This window comes from Podarcis pityusensis, assembly GCF_964106645.2.
Source record: "Podarcis pityusensis genome assembly, chromosome: 5".
Lineage (NCBI taxonomy): Eukaryota > Metazoa > Chordata > Lepidosauria > Squamata > Lacertidae > Podarcis > Podarcis pityusensis.
The window spans coordinates 34,083,381-34,100,658 of NC_138032.1; the positions used below are offsets into that span (position 1 = coordinate 34,083,381).

Here is a 17,278-nt window from a genome sequence, read left to right on the forward strand (position 1 = left end):
TTCAGTATCAAGAGGAAAGGAAGGGGGACGCTTAATGAACTACTATCAAGATGAAAAGATTGTTTTGCTCCACTGGGTGGTAAATCTGCATAGGCTTCTTTTGTTTCCTCATTGGTATTTCAGCATATTTTGATAATTGTGTGAGGAAATAAATCTCTCTGTGTGTGTTTGCTCTCAAGAGTACTTGAACATTAATTAAAAGTGCAATATGTGTGTTTTAAATTGCTTCCCTTATCCTGCTGAATATAAGACTTTCCTCCTACCTTCTCAAATACTTCATGTTCGTATTGATAAATACATCCATACAATCCTCTTTCCTTATTGTTAAGAACCTGCCAAAATTATTGCTATGAATATTGGAGCTACTGAAGTACTATTTGCTACTTTGGGGTGGGTAGTCTTTTCTTATTTATGTACAAAGAACATACACAAGAAGTTTCATTTCTTTTGGATTTTGGTGTTTGAAAGCAAGAATGAAAAACTACATTTCCTTCAGATAGTAACTCCTTGATTCAACAAGCATAACAAAAATAATAGCCTAATATAACAGAGTCAGACCACTGGTTAATCTAGTCCAATACTGTATACTCTGACTAATCATGGCTCCCCAAGGTTGTAGGAAGGAGATCACTATTTGATATTATTTCACGGGAGATGCAGGAGAGTGAACTTGTGACTATGTACAAGCAAAGAATGTTCTTTGCCACTAAAAGGATTTGTGCAGTTTTGTGAACCTTCTCCAAATTTGTGAAGCATGGAATTTGCACCATCAGGGTGTTTAATGCCAAAATGAAAGTCAGCACCTTGGGAACATGGCGGCCTCATGCTGAAAAGTTAGCACTGGAAAAACCAGCTAATTTTGCCAGTACTGTTATATTTATCAGAACAACGCATGATTCTCTTTCCAGATTGCTCAAAACAGGGTTGCATCAAACACGACGAAATCAATTTCTGTACAGTGGTGCCTCGCAAGACGAAATTAATTCGTTCCGCGAGTTTTGTCGTCTTGCGATTTTTTTCATCTTGCGAAGCACGGTGTCGGGAAAGTTTTGGAAAAGCTTCAAAAATCACCAAAGTCTTTAAAAACCTCAAAAAAGGCTACCACACCGCGTTCTATGAGTTGCTCCTCGAAGTCAAGTTGCAACTGTATTAACGGTGTTAAGAAAAAGGAAACAAACTTGCAAGACGTTTCCGTCTTGCGAAGCAAGCCCATAGCGAAAATCGTCTTGCGAAGCAGCTCAAAAAACAAAAAACCCTTTCGTCTAGCGAGTTTTTTGTCTTGCGAGGCATTCGCCTTGCGAGGTACCACTGTATTGCTTATCTGTCCAGTGCTAAAACAAATAAAAGGAGTATTTAGAAGAAAAGTTCAAATATCTAAAACCATACGTTCATGCTCAAAGCTTGAAACAATTAATCAAGAATTTTTGGCTATATCTTTATTCATTTAGTGCTGAAGTTTTCACCCAGACCTTCAAAGGTCAAATGGCACGTCCAGGTGAGCTTACAAAAATGCAAAATAAATAGATATGGATAGTGCAGAAATCTAAATCAATCAAAAGCACAGTGTAATATAAAAGTGTAAAAAAAAAACAAAAAACCCCACAGCAGCTTAAAAGAATTATAAACTGTACAGGTTAGCAAATAGACATTCACTTTGTGCTGAAATGATAGCAAGGTGGGCCTCAGGCAAACCTCCTTGAGGTGGGCATTCCATAGGTAAGGCATCATAATCATAAAGGCTCTTTATCTTTGATTGTCATCCATGTAATGTCTGATAGTAGCAGCTCAAAAAAGCCACCCTTGTCCATGGTGGGTGACAAGGGTCTTCCTGGGTCCTAAATCATGCAAAGTTTTGAAGGTCAGTCCCAGCACTTTGAACTGAGCCGAGAACTCAATACCAGGTCAGTGAAGTTAGTTTAAAACAGCTTTGAATATACGGTAATCCTGCTTCCTGGTCCCTGTTATTTAGTGATATTTAGTAGTTTGGAATAACTGAGAACTGTTTTGCATGATACGTTTTGCATTTGAGAATGTACTCCAGGGTACACAAAATATGTGTGCATGAAGAGCACTCATATGCCTGAAATCATTGGATTTCCCTTGAAATAGGTATGCACAGCTGCATGGCAAAGAACTGGCCCAGGCTAATTATATGTGAAGGTAAAAATTACTCAAGGTTGCACTTCAGAACTGATGTTATATTTTATATGCAGGAATTTGTTCCAGGCTATACAGTACAGTCAGAGGCAATATGTCTCTGAATGGTATTTGCTGGAAATGGCAAATGGGGAGAGTGCAGTTGCACCCAGGACTTGCTTGTGGGCTTCCGACAGGCGTCCGGCTGGCACCTATAAGAATAAAATGTTGGACTGGATGGGCCTCTGGCCTCATCTAGAAGATAAAGGGACCCCTGACCATTAGGTCCATTCGTGACTGACTCTGGGGTGGCGGCGCTCATCTCGCTTTATTGGCCGAGGGAGCCAGCGTGCAGCTTCCAGGTCATGTGGCCAGCATGACTAAGCCGCTTCTGGCGAACCAGAGCAGCACACGGAAACACCATTTACCTTTCTGCCGGAGCGGTACCTATTTATCTACTTGCACTTTGACATGCTTTTGAACTGCTAGGTTGGCAGGAGCAGGGAGCAAGAAACGGGAGCTCACCCCATCGCGGGGATTCGAACCGCCGACCTGATCGGCAAGTCCTAGGCTCTGTGGTTTAGACCACAGCGCCACCCGTGTCCCCTCATCTAGCAGGAGTCTAATGCTATTAAATTAATATATCATAAACAGTGCTAATAAGATGAATTTTGCCCAGGGTGGAGAAACAGAAGTTTATTTTATTTTATTTTTTTAAATGATATTTATTGAAAATTTTTAAAATTACAGAAAAAAAAGAAAAAAGAGAAAACAAAGAGAAAACAAACCACATCAAACAATGCAGATTCAAAAAACAAAAATAAACCACAAACAGATAAAAACAAATCCATCATTCTCGAATCCTCAACTTTCATTACCTTCTTTCTTTGACCTCCTCCTCCTCCCTTTTTTTGTATCCTAGTTATTAATTATCGCAGCAAATCCTTTCCATATTTCATAATATTCTGTCATTACATTACCTTAATCTATTTTCATCTTATCTTATAGAAAACCTTAAAACTTAAAACTTAAATCTTATTTTTACCAACTTCTCATAACCATAATATTCTTACCTAATTCTTTAAACATTTTTGCTAGAGCCAAGTAATTTCGTTCCAACATTTTTCTAACATTCATAAATTTTATAAAACAATCCTAATAATAATAAAAAGAAATAAAAACAATCCAATCTTCATCCAGCATCCTTTCCTCCTGGTCCCGGGTTTTGTCAGTCCTTTTTATCCCATTGATCTAGCGCATTAACCTGGTAACCTTATATCCGAGGCCCTTAAGTCTCTTCCATGTCCCTTCCGCGGTTCTTCTTCATATTCTCCTTTCACTCGTGGGAACTCCAGCTTGGTAATGTTTTTGACCCTTTTCAACAAATCAGCCCCTTTTCCAAAGACCAGACTAAACTCCATGTGGTATTTGAAAACATGTTTCAGAATCCCTCCAAAATTAAGAGCCCCCACAGCCCCAAACATCTCACGGCCCATTGCCAGACTTGGAAAGTCCAAACATCCCTGCATAGGGGGGTCTATCCAACCCCCCATTTCCAAACCAGTCCAAACTTTATCTTTCCAAATCTGGCTTTTTCCAAGTTCATTTGTCAAGTCCAAAAGCTCATGTTCCTGCAGGGCCACAGCTCCCTCCATCTCTGGCGCCCAAAATTCAGCAACATCCTCTTCTCTCATCTGTTCTGTCAGGGCACACTCCTGATTTGATTCCTGGGTGGGCTCCATATAGTTTCCCACTGCCTGTTCAAAAATTCTGACCGCATTAGTCATCAAATCCGTCTTCTCATTTAACTGTTCCAGTAGGGCATTTGTTTTACAGAGAGCACACCACAGAGCTTCTGAATACATTGTCCTACAAGGTCACAGGTCTATTCCCACGATTGTAATCTGTAACAGCTGCAAGCTCCCTGGAATTAATTACAGTTTCACAGTCTCCCTCTAGGGGGAAAACTTCTATTTGTTCTTTCTTTTAAGTACAAATCTAGCAACAAAGTTTCCTTTTTGAGATATTTTGTCAATATTTGTTCCTTTAAAATGCGAAAGGGAACAGTGGAATCACTATGTTTCTCTTCTTTTAGCTATCTGTCAAAAACGTTTGTCTCTGGTCAATGAGCTTCAAACGTCAGTCCTGACACCCCGCTCCAGGATCAGGACGGTGGAAAGTTACTTTACTTTAAACTCACTTCTGCAGGTTTAAACAGTCCGACAAAGATCCCCCTTCTTCTCCTGCTTCCGAAGGGGGGTTCAACAATTTTAAAATGATGAAAGTTAATCTTTTAGAAGCTATTTTCTGAGCTCTAGTTTACGTTGTCTTTGCTTTATTCTGTCTACAAAGAAACGGAAGGCTGACTTCCTGTTTAGACCTTCCCGTTTCAGTGCCAAATTGAAGTAAATTTTTAAGTCCAATTCCTTTCTGCTCACAAGTCCTTATTTAAAGTCCAATTGTCCGAAATTTAAGTACTCACGGGTGATTATTTTAGAAGCCAAATTGTCCCAGGAAAAAGGCAGCGCTCTCCGGCAACAGCTATGCGGCTTCGCTCCACGGAAATAGCAGTTGACTCTCAGCACCGCGCCACTTCCCCCTCTTCGCTTCGGAGCCCGTTGGTGGGTTCCTTTGCGGGTTGGGGGGGCGCTAAGGGTGCCCGCCGAGTCCCATGGTCACAGGCTTCATCCGCCTGTGATTTTTGAAAGGGTCCCCGCTTCGCCGTAGTGGAAAAGACCCGTTTCGCGCAGAGCTAGTCCCTCCAGATCAGAGGGAGTCTGCCATTGCCGATGGTGCCACCCTGGAAGTGAAAGAGAAACAGAAGTTTATCAACTAATTGTGGGGCAGGAGGTGAAAAACTAAAATTCTGAGGCTCTTATTCTTGTTCCAGCACAACAAACAGCTCCTTTGTAATCTGCATAATATTCAAGACTTTTATCTGAGAGTGAGACAGTTCAGAGTGTACATTTGGTGATTCCTGATAAATGTGATAAAAGCCTTGCATCTGAAGCGGCCAATGTTTCAAAAAACAAAACAAAATGGTTACGGCTATTATTAAATCTGAAAGGTGGCTCAGGACTGGCACTAATTGCATTCATTACTGTATTGGGACTGCTAAGGTCACAGATTCTTCCAGGACAAATTGTATTATATTACTTCAAGTGAACTGAGACTTGGGGACTTTTGAGAAGTTTCCTTTTCCAAAGTCGAATGAAGCCATGTTGCAATTTCGTGGCCTCTGTCAACTTGCATATATGCTGCATTCCATAGCACTGTGGTCTCTGTTCCCAACTGGCTCAACAGCACTTTAACTCACACAAAATCCTGGGTGTCATTTAAGATTAAGTCCAAGATGTCCACCCCTCTGTTCAGTTCCATGACCAGCTCTGCTAGAACTCAATCATTTAGGGAATCTGGAAATTGTACCTCTTTTTTGTGACTGAACAACATAAGTACCCATTATATATAAGGGTAATTGAAATACTATATAGCACTTCTTCCTTTGGATGTTTCCATGATTTCATTCTCTATCACAAGATCACCCTGGCCATTTTGGTGAGGGAGATGAGATTATGTCTGCAATGCTAGATTGCTTTTGGGGCCAGGTATCACCACCGACAACAATTTTGTGGAAGAGACTGTCCCTTTGGTGATTTCTAGCTTGATGGACTCTGTGTCCTCTTTGATGTTCAGATCAACACTATCTCCAGTATGTCCTTTCCTGTCCTTCTTATAGAGATAACTGTAACCCCCTGGTTCACTCTATTCCACCAGGTTTCTGTTATGCTCACAATATCTGTGCTTTTCTCAAAACTAAGCACTCCAGAGATCCCATCTTGGCTCAGATGTGATTATTAACACTAGCTCCAATAAACCTAATTAGAAGCAGAATAAAAATTGCATCCAAATAACTAATGCCCTGTCCCTCTGTTTTATTGCTTTTGCAGCATTAAAAGCAAAACAGTTCATACATTGACTTGAACCCAGCCATGCAAAACCTGTTCTCAGCAGCTTGCTAACTAGATTTAAAATATTATCACTTGCTTTGTGGCAAAGCATTAGAGAATAACATGCTGCTTTTGCAAATATAACCAGGCATTAAACTCTTGCCTTGCATTGTGTGTTGAAACCTCACAGCTGATCACAAATCAGAATGCTGGGATTAACAAGTCTTACACTATTAGCCATCAAAATTTAGATTTGTAAAATATTTCTTCCCCAGCTTCTCTGTTTTATCATGCTAAAGGACCAGCATTATGCGTCTTTCTATGTGAATAAGCTCTATACCTACTATTGCTTAGTTTTCTTGTTGGGATTAATCTTTGCTGTTCATTTCCTTCCGAAAGAGTAAGGCTTAATATTTACAGCCTAATAAGACTTGAGTTTACAGAGATTCTTAACCTGGTGTCCTGAGGGATGTCAGGCAGAGAAGCATCCTATGGCCTCTTGCCCTTCTTGACATTGGACAAAGGAGAGAATATGTGCAAAAGCAACCATACCAGTCAGGGAAGGCTCCTAATGCTAATAGGCCAAAGAGCCAATGCATTATACACTGGGCAACCTTTGAAAAGAGTTATAAAATGGCAGGAATTTAGCAATCCAATTGACCAAATATACTGTAGAAAACCGATTCTGGCACTACTGCACTGGCTAGATCTATAAGACCTGGCTTTTATTTGTTGAGTTTGCTATAATAGGCTTTAGTGTTTGTACTATTATTTTTTAAAAGTCTCTTAAGGGTCGCATTTGTGAGGAACATCATCATCATTATTCTCCCTGACGCTCATAAAAGCTTCCAGGGTCAGACTTATTTACTAGTCTTCTGAGCAAATAGGAGATGCACTACATCTATGTGTGACACAGGTAGGTGGGTAGCATAGGTAGCATAGGTAGGTGGGTAGCAGTTTCCATCCAACACCAACTTTTTGATCATTCGCTCATGCTTAGTGAAGACTAATGGCCACAAGCTTTGGCAAGAGTCACAGTGACCCATGTGAATATGTATACTGAGAACCCATTGTATGAGTAGCAGAGAAGCAGCTGGTGAGTGTGTGTGGGAGCAGGATACATTAGAAGATAGAAACAAGCAGCAAATTCACCTGGCCTTTCCTCCCTCCTCTACTAAGACAGTATTATTTAGCCACCTGGTTTGCCCTATGACAACCTTCCCTAAGCAGGTACTCTCCATAGGCTTTTGGACTACAGCTTTCATCAGTACCAACCTCTGCAGGGCATCAGGTTGGGAAAGGCTGACCTAAACTCAGGTACGCTGCAGAAACTCTTGAAGCCTTCCAAATCTGTGAACAATGTTTATGATCTGAAGCTTCTCACACTGGTGAAAAATTTACTAGCGGTGGGAAATGTTTCCTGCTTCTATTATTGATTTGTTGATGACACATGCACAGGTTATGTGGAATGCATTGAACAATGCTCTCTCTTTCTCTTTTCATAGATGTCCACCCCCCCATCTTTCCCTCTCACGCCATAAACCAAAAGAAAGAGAGGTGGCTTTTCCCCAGAGATGCTATCAAATCAATGACTCTAAACCTAGTCCTGATTTTTTTAAAGAAAACCTGGCCTACAGGCTTTTCTTTTGCAATGGTAGGGGACTACACTATTGATTCCAGCACACTTCATTTCCTTATTCCACATGGATTTTTCTATATATGAACTTCTTGCACTGGTTGAAAAAGATTGCTTCTCTTCCTTTAAAGGTAAAGGGACCCCTGGCTGTTAAGTCCAGTCGTGAACGACTCTGGGGTTGCAGCACTCACCTTGCTTTACAGGCCGAGGGAGCCGTTGTTTGTCCGCTCCGCAGACAGTTTTTCTGGGTCATGTGGCCAACATGACTAAGCCGCTTCTGGCGCTTAGGTACAGCATTAACATATATTTGTGGGATTAGTGTAAAGATATAGGTGAGAGGTGAACTTTTCTGCAGCGTGAGGGTTGCAGTCTAAGGGCCACCTATCAGTGGTGTGTGTGGCCAGAAAGGAGGGGCTGGAGCAGGGCCAGTGATGGATATGGTGAGAGAATCCCAAGGGCCAGATGTCTGGATGGCTGCATTTGACTTTCATACTTGAGGTTTCCCATCCCTCCTAAAGACAGAGCAAAACAATGCATCTCTGCTAGGTGTGGCAAGGAACTCATTGAAAGACCCCAAAGGCTCATCAGATATCTTATTGGCCTTCTGTATGTGTTTTGTGGAAACTGCAAGTGAAGGCAGCATATAATCAAACTCTAGTATGGCTCAAGTGGAGGTACAGAGCAATTTTGACACTGCTGTTATTTCCAAATCTACTCTGGGAGCTATTGAAGTTCCACACCATACTATCAGGACCTCCTTGACCTTGTTTGTCAGCTATACATTCCTGCCATTTTGATATGGTCTAACTTTGTTTTTCCAGAAACGTAAGGAAGTCCATGCACCACTTAAATATTATTTAATTGGCATGTGACAGCAAATTCCGAAGCTATTTTCACAGCATGGAAAATTGCTAATCATGGGACAAAAACATTATTGGATGGCTGGTATGTAGCTAGGATCACTTTAGCCTGAATTAAGCAACCCCATGCTTTATACGATGTTCACCTTGCTTGCTAGTATACAATGAAATGAAAGGAACCAAATTATGATGAGCACTTCATGAAACGAGGCTATCATGTAATAATTGCCATAATCACATAGATAATAAATCTACGCTAACCATTCCAAGAAGCTCCATTTGGTAGGCTTATGCAAATTGCTTTTTGATGAATGAATGAAAGAAAAGGTTATAGTAAACAAAGTCTAATATTTTTTATCAGGTCTAGTATATGGTCTTGACTCCACCCATGCGGCCAAATCCATACTGACTCCCCTTCTGTTTTAAGAACAGCAGAAGAGCCTGCTGGATCAGACCAATGGCCCATCTAGTCCAGCATCCTTTTCGTACTGTGACCAGCCAGATGCCTGTAGGAAACCCATAAGAAGGACTTGAGCACATCAGCACTCCCCCTTGTGGTTTTCTGGAACTTGTATCCACAAGCATTGCAAAGCTCTCTTTCTCTTTGGCAATCACTCGTAGCAGAGTAAGATTGTCTTTCATAAACATGGTTTTAACAATGAGTCCAAAAGTGACTGTGGAGGCCAATTCTGGATCCACACATCCTTCCACAGTGGGGACATTGGTTTCTGAGAGGGAGTTGATCACGGTGTGGATTTGCCAAGCGTGCCTTCCTCTTAGCAGGTTTCTCCCTTGTGTCCTGAGTTTGAGTGTCTTCTTTCCCCCCCTCATTTATTTATTTATTTATTTATACATACAACAAGAAAAAAACACACACACAAAAAACACAAATACCAAATTACACACAAATTACAAAAATAACCATAGACACATAATTTTCTTGGCAAACAATAAAACATCTATTGGTCTTAACACTAAAGACCCAACTTCCTGTCTATTCCATATTTCAAATTCATATTACGTATTGCCAATACACACATTTTTTTTCATAATTAAACTTATTCTCAATAAATCTAATTTCTTCTATCTACCTAGCAACTATCACTGAAGTTCCTCGAATGCTGCAACAGAATTTAAACTACTATATTTATTTTTCAGATATTCTTTGAAAACCTCCCATTTAGAAACAAATTCCTGTTTTGATTTATTCTTTATTTTTTCTGATAAACCATCTAATTCGGCATATTCTGTCAGCTTTTGGATCCAATCTTGTATAGAGGGGATTTCATTACTCTTCCATTTTGCTGCGATCAAAACTCTTGCTGCCGCCGTTGCATATAAAAAGATACCCTTCCTCTTTTGTGGAATATCCAGATCTGTTATTCCCAGGAGGTAGGCCTCTGGTTTTTTATTGAAAGAGATCTTTAGCATTTTTTGCAGTTCTGCATGTATACTCTCCCAGAATACCTGTATTTTCCTACATATCCACCACATATGGTAGAATGTTCCTGAGTCTCCGCATCTCCAACAATTACTTGACACATTTTTATACATTTTTGAAAGTTTCCATGGTGTTAGATACCATCGATGTTGCATTTTTTGAAAGTTCTCTCTAATTGTGTAACAGTTTGTGAATTTCCAATTGATCTTCCATAAATTTTCCCATTGGGCCATGGTTATTGGATGGCCAAAATCCTGGGACCACCTCACCATTGCCACTGTTACCTCCTCCTCCTTGACTGTCCAGTCAAGGAGGAGTCGGTAAGTTTTGGAAAGAGTTTTTCTTTTAGAGTTTACAAGATCAGATTTGAATCGGGAAATTTCTCCTGAGAACCCCTTTTGTTTGTCAGATTTAAATTTTTCAAATAACTGATGGTATTGGAACCAGTCTGAAAAGTGTTCTCTTATCTCCTCAAAGTTTTTTAATTTTATTTGGTTATCCTCATTTTTTAGAAGTATTTTATATGTTGGCCAGCTTTCCTTTTTTTTTTTTTAAAGATATTTATTAGAGTTTAAGTATTACAAAAAAAAGAAAAAAGAAAAAAAGAAATACAAGCAATAAACAATTACAAAACCTCAAAAACAAAAGAAAATACAATAATACAAAACATCAACAATACATCGACACATTAGAAATGAAAAAAAAGAAAAACAGAAACATTTAAAAAACACAAACCTTTAAAAAATAGAAGGGGGAAAAAAGAAAAAGAAAAAAGAACAACAACCCTCCCCCCGTATTTTCATATCCTTATCTTTCATTTGCTTATTTCCTCGACTTCCTCACACCTCTTTTTTTGTATTCTAGTTCAATTATTTGTTCCAGCAGGTCCTTTCCCTCTTTCTCAAATTTAGTTCCATAATTTATCTTAACGCAATTTAACCTTAAGTTTAACCTTTATCCATTATCAGTCTATTCATACTTAATTCTTTATAACATTTCTACTAAAGTCATATAACTTCTTTCCAGCATCCTTCTAACATTCATTAATTTTACAATATTTCTGTAAACATACTTTAAATTTTTTCCAATCTTCTTCCACCGACTCTTGTCCCTGGTCTCGGATTCTGCCAGTCATTTCCGCCAGTTCCATGTAATCCATCAGCTTCATCTGCCATTCTTCCTTGGTAGGTAGATCTTGTGTCTTCCAGTGCTTTGCGATAAGTATTCTTGCTGCTGTTGTGGCGTACATGAAAAAAATTCTGTCCTTCTTTGGCACCAATTGGCCTACCATGCCCAGGAGAAAGGCTTCTGGTTTCTTTAGAAAGGTATATTTAAATACCTTTTTCATTTCATTATAGATCATCTCCCAGAATGCCTTAATCTTTGGGCATGTCCACCAAAGGTGAAAGAATGTACCTTCAGTTTCATTACATTTCCAACATTTATTATCGGGCAAATGGTAAATTTTTGCTTGACTGGTGTTATGTACCACCTGTAAATCATTTTCATTAAATTCTCTTTTAAGGCATTACATGCCGTAAACTTCATACCAGTGGTCCATAACTGTTCCCAGTCAGCCATCATAATAGTATGTCCAACATCTTGTGCCCATTATATGTTGGCCAGCTTTCCTGAGTATTTTTCCGTTTTACTGCTATGGCTTCTACTGGAGAAGTCCACTACGGGACTTTAGGCTCCATCAGGTCTTTATATTTTTCCCATACAGCAAAGAGTGACTTTCTTATTATATGGTTGGTAAATTTTTTATGAATTTTCGCTTTTCCATATATTAGGTAGGCGTGCCATCCCCAACGGTTGTCAAAACCTTCCAGGTCCAGGAGGTCCGGATCCTGCAACGTGCACCAATCCTTTAGCCAGGTGAAACAGGCAGCCTCGTAGTAAAGTTTGAGTGTCTTCAAAGCCCATGAGACCTTTGGTAAAGGCTGGAGCACTCGCAGGCCAGTGTTTCCCAGTTGTCAGTGTTTATACTACATTTTTTAAAGATTTGCCTTGAGACAGTCTTTAAACCTCTTTTGTTGACCACCAGCATTATGCTTTCCATTTTTAAGTTTGGAATAGAGTAGTTGCTTTGGAAGACAATCATCAGGCATCCACACAACATGACCAGTCCAACGAAGTTGATGTTGAAGAATCATTGCTTCAACACTGGTGATCTTTGCTTCTTCCAGTACACTGATATTAGTTCACCTGTCTTCCCAAGTGATGTGTAAAATTTTTCGGAGACACCGTTGATGGAATCTTTCAAGCAGTTGGAGATGGCGTTTATAAGTGGTCCATGTTGCACAAGCATATCGTAAGGTTGGTAGTACAATAGCTTTGTAAACAAGTATTTTGGTTTCCTTGAAAATGTCCTGGTCCTCAAACACTCTGCACTTTAATCGATACTGAAAGCTTATCTCTAACTTGTTTTTGCAGAATTGTGAGAGGACCTCAGCAGCTACGGGGGAGTTGCGGTTAAGGAGATGTTCTTTCCAGCACAGTGTAATAGCTTATCTTTTAGAAGTGTGATACCGTCTGCCGAGCGTAGGGGGCATATGCCATGATTTATTGGCCCATAGATGGCCTTTGTGGCTTTAAAAAAACTCTGTGCACCATGAGTGCACAGCACAGCCATCATGGCTAGTAGCCTTCATAGTTCATTTCCTTTTACAGCCCCCTTGCCATTTTGTTTCTCTGCTATCACATGTATTCTTTGCACAGGGAAAAGTGTTACACTGAGAAATGCATGCATTTATTTAGACTGCTCCCATATTGGCTGAGTTTTCCAGGGCTGGCAGTCTGGATTAATCTTTTTTTAAATAACAGTGATCAAACTATATGGAAATGAGCAAGATAGAAATGAGCACCCCATGGCTTGTTTTTATAGTGTTGTTTTTCAAAAGTCTACCCTATGATGTGTTATCTAAAGGAGATAAGGAACAACACTGAATGTTATTAAATCTAGAATGCAGAGGGACCCCACTGAGTAATCCAGCACGTTTATTTTTCAGAATAGCTTTTGGTGACACCCGAAAACACTGAAAAATCAGGTTTTGGGGTAACTAAATTCCCTAAGCTGCTTTCTGTCTGATCTGCCTTCTCTAGCCATGTGGGCTGAATCTTGACTTGAAATTCATTCATTCCCCTCACCACCCACTAAGCTTTCAGGGAAATGCTGTGTGTGTGTGGGAAACACCTTTGGGTACTTTCACAATTTTCTTGGAAATCTTGAGGGTGGAGGATATCAAACAGAGTTTCCTTACTTCGCTGCAGATTTCATCACCCCTTTCCCGATCTGCCCCCCCTCAACCCTTTTCCTTGAGAAGGGGAAAGGGATAGCTGGCTGCAAGGGGACTCTTTGGGAGACAGAAGAGTGCTTAGCAACCTCTCTTTAACTGGAAATGCTGATCCACAGCTTGTCTTGCTCTGCTCTTGCTGACTCGCTACATAAAAGCTGAGACTATTCTGCTGATTAACCGTCTGTTGTCTTCTGGCTTTCATGGGATTCTTGCTCTGGTTTATTGGTTGCTGCATTGGCTGTTGCAGATTTATTTATGTGGTGTAAGATGCTTGGCCCCAGAGAGGCAAAAGGTGGGATTTATGTTCATTTTATTCAGACCTGGTCTTGGCAAACTATGGGGATTTATTGCTCGGTTGATCAAGACCCCAGGCTTGTGCTAGTGCACAGAATTGACAAGTGACCATCAACTTATGTAACTGGAAACACACAGTTCTGCATGTTCCCATCAGCTAAAATAGCCTGGGTGAGTAAGTGGAGGCTGCTCCCTTCTGCCTCTCATAGGAGTGGGAATGGAATGGCAAAAGTGTGAGAGTGGGTAGGTGAAAAAGAGGACAGGGCTCCTTCACCTCTTAAAAGCTGTGCAGATGGTGGAATTGCAGCACTGAACTAAGTGGAGTTTACTCCTCAGAAATTATGCACTGGATTGCAGTCACTGCTGACCGGGGATGTGAACCTAGGTCTCCTCAACCCAATTCCAAACATGTTAACCATTATACCTTCTTTGTCAGGATTAGGAAGCCTCCAGTTTAAATCTTGCCTCTGTAAATTCACTGGATGGATTTGGGTGTCAAATGCTCCATTCCCATCTAGAATGTGGTGGGTTAAAAAACGCCAGTCCACCTCATAGATCTGTTATTAACTTCAAGAAAATACAGAGAAAGTTCTGGGAACATACTCAAAAGCTGTCCATAACAGTTAACTGATTCCATCATTATATATTTCAGTACAAAATAAATTTCACTAATTTTAAAACTTAGGTACAAAGCAATTTGCAAAGGGACAGGTATTTCAATTATTTTGCAGGGTGGGAATCCATCCTTGTTGCAAAGACTGTGCATCCCACTGTGCATGCCACGGAAAGTAATCCTGCTTAAGGGAGCAACACCTGCATTTGGGTACACGGGTGAATGTGGATGTCCGTCCTCTGAACTGCATTAATATCAATGGAGCACATGTTTGGATGTGCATCCCAGAACCATCCCGGTTGTGTTTACAAGCAGAATACAGCACCAACAGAGTGGAAGAATGAGGGATAAAAGGAACAACAAATATTCAGAAGAGAAGGGATGATCTTTTCTTATTTTTGCAACCCCACAAAATGCCAACTCTTGCAGCTGCAAGTTGTGCAGTTCTGGCATAGAAAGCACTGCTAAGTCCCAAATAAAATCAAGGTATACGTAATAGAAATGTTTAATTCTAGCAGAATTGTGTCCGAGGTTCATTTAAAAGTGTACCAACAAGAACTAAAAGCTCATTTGTGTTTCTGTGTGTGTGTGTGTGTGTGTGTGTGTGTTTGGAGACATTGTATTTATCTGCTTCTACCAGGGAGCATAATTTGATTTAGAAATGCATCAAGTGTCCTGGAGTATAGGATTGTAAACTATTTCCCAAAGTTAAAAACAAAAGTCTAAGAACACAAGTTCCCTGTCTTTTTGTGTGTGTCATTATAGACTTATGAGGGGGTGGGGAGACCTATAGATATCATTTAACACATAAATCCTAAACACCCGGACTTTTCTCATCCCCAGATGGAACCATTTACAGAATTCTGTAGCCTTGCTTGAAACTTCAGTGATCTGAGGAGCTGTCACAACCTGAGAAGTGCTGAAAGGGAAAAGAAGGCAGCCTCTCAATCAGACACATGTCACTGATCACTGGGGGGTTAAAATAGACCCCTCCTTCGTTCTTTCACCTTGTCATTATATATCGCTCTTCCCCCGATATTAGAACCAGTCCCTTGTATGTATGTTTCCCTGACCTACATTTTATTTTTCAGGTTGCAACGGTTAACGTTGGGGATTCGGTACGGTGCCTCAGACAATGAGTGAAGCAAGCAGAAACAGCGGTCTCCGCTTGGCCACATGGTGGAGCTTCGCTGAAAGAAATCCCGGTACATTTTAACTCATTGATGTTACCGTTCACCGAATTTGAAAACATTACGAGAAAGAAAGAAAAGAAAGAAAAAAAGATGTAACACAGTGAAGGCTTCTCTATCTTCTTTTAAGGGTCTTGTGTGTGTGTATATATATCTGTGTCTGCTTAAGAGAATTTTCCTCTGCTGATCCTGCAATGCTTAGCCAGGCAGCTGAAGGAGATCTGGAAGGAGCCTTACTGAGATGACTGTGCCGAGCATCAGCTCCAGTTGCAGTGGTGTTAACAGTGTCTGGTGCAGCAGTAACGGCGGCGGCGGCAGCAGCAACAACCACAGATATGGCCAAGAGCATCATCTGAGTCCCACTGGCCACCTAGTCACAGCCATCTGCCTTGGCATCATTGGGATTCTGGGTTTCCTAAATAATCTCCTGGTCCTGGTACTTTTCTGCCGAAACAAAGTGCTGCGGTCTCCGATTAACTTGCTGCTGATGAACATTTCAGTGAGTGACCTGATGGTGTGCATTGTGGGTACCCCTTTCAGCTTTGCGGCCAGCACTCAGGGAAGATGGCTCATAGGGCCAGCCGGCTGCGTGTGGTATGGCTTTGCCAACACCTTGTTTGGTAAGTACCACTTTGTTGTCCTGCACCTGTCTAGGAGCATGCTTCCTTCACTTCTTCTCTGTGGCTTGGACCCAGTCAGGGGCTTGCCTACTGAGCAGATCCCATCTATTGCCTGCTAACTCAGTGTGCATTTTCTTTAGAAAGCTTTGCATCATCCCAGAAGGAGGTTCAGTGCAGCTTAGGTCTCTGGATGCTGCCTTACAGCCTCTTTGAGATACTAACAACAAACTAGATCATAAAGACCAGAGTTGGTAAAGGGCTTGTGATGGTGCTGGTTGGAGGAGATGAAGTTCTATAAGTGTGGAGGACTCTGAGTTTGAAAAAACACAGTTGAGGGACACCTTATTCCCTTTATTTACAAGTTAAGTGCATTATTTGGATGAGAGGTGATGTGTGTGTGTGTGTGTGTGTGTGTGCGCGCGCGCACGTGTGAGTGAGTGTGAGAGAGAGAGTGCACACACAGGTGCATAGAAGTACCAGAAGTCCTATAGATCCCAACCTGATACCCTTCAGATGTTTTGGACTACAACTTCCACCAGTCCCAGTCAGCATAGTCAATAGCCTGGAATGATGGGAGTTGCAGTCCAAAACTTCAGGAAGGCACTAGGATGGGGAAGAGTGCTTTAGATTAAACATGCAAAGGACTCTGGTGATTATGGAGTGTAAATAACATAGTCAAAAGTATTATATGCTGAGAGCAAAAACAAGGATCACCTATCTATCATCTATCTATCTATCTATCTATCTATCTATCTATCTATCTATCTATCATCTATCTATCTATCTATCTATCTATCTACCTACCTACCTACCTACCTATCATCTATCTATCATCATCTATCTATCATCTATCTATCTATCATCTATCGATTGATTGATTGATTGATTGATCTATCGATCTATCGATCTATCGATCTATCGATCATCTATCTATCTATATCTATCTATCTACATCTATCTATCAACCATCATCTATCTATCTATCTAGCTATTATTTATCTACCTATAAAGCAATGAAAGTTTTTGGAACTAGGTTTGGAACTAGGTGAAAACAGGACTAGGTTGAATGGCTGGGACTACAAAGGGAACAGTAAAAAGGTAATGGAGCTGTATTCCTGCATTGACAAGTCTGCAGCTGTGCTTCTGTTTCATTAAGGGAGTCCTGAGATTTGTGATTAGCTATAGTATTGCGAGTATAGGATGAAGGGGGCTTTAGACTATTATGGTAGGTGGGGAATGACA

At 40.7% G+C, this 17,278-nt stretch overlaps 1 protein-coding gene across 1 annotated transcript in view; it reads left to right on the forward strand.

Moving 5' to 3' along the window:
- The first annotated feature begins 15,281 nt into the window (after window positions 1-15,281).
- Window positions 15,282-17,278, forward strand: part of LOC308477882 (vertebrate ancient opsin-like) — a 108,073-nt gene continuing 106,076 nt past the window's right edge. Inside the window, exons 1-2 of the mRNA XM_081006964.1 lie at window positions 15,282-15,431; window positions 15,547-16,036. Of these exons, the coding sequence (XP_080863090.1) occupies window positions 15,658-16,036 (379 nt within the window). The 5' untranslated portion in view covers window positions 15,282-15,431; window positions 15,547-15,657. The remainder of the gene's footprint in view (window positions 15,432-15,546; window positions 16,037-17,278) is intronic.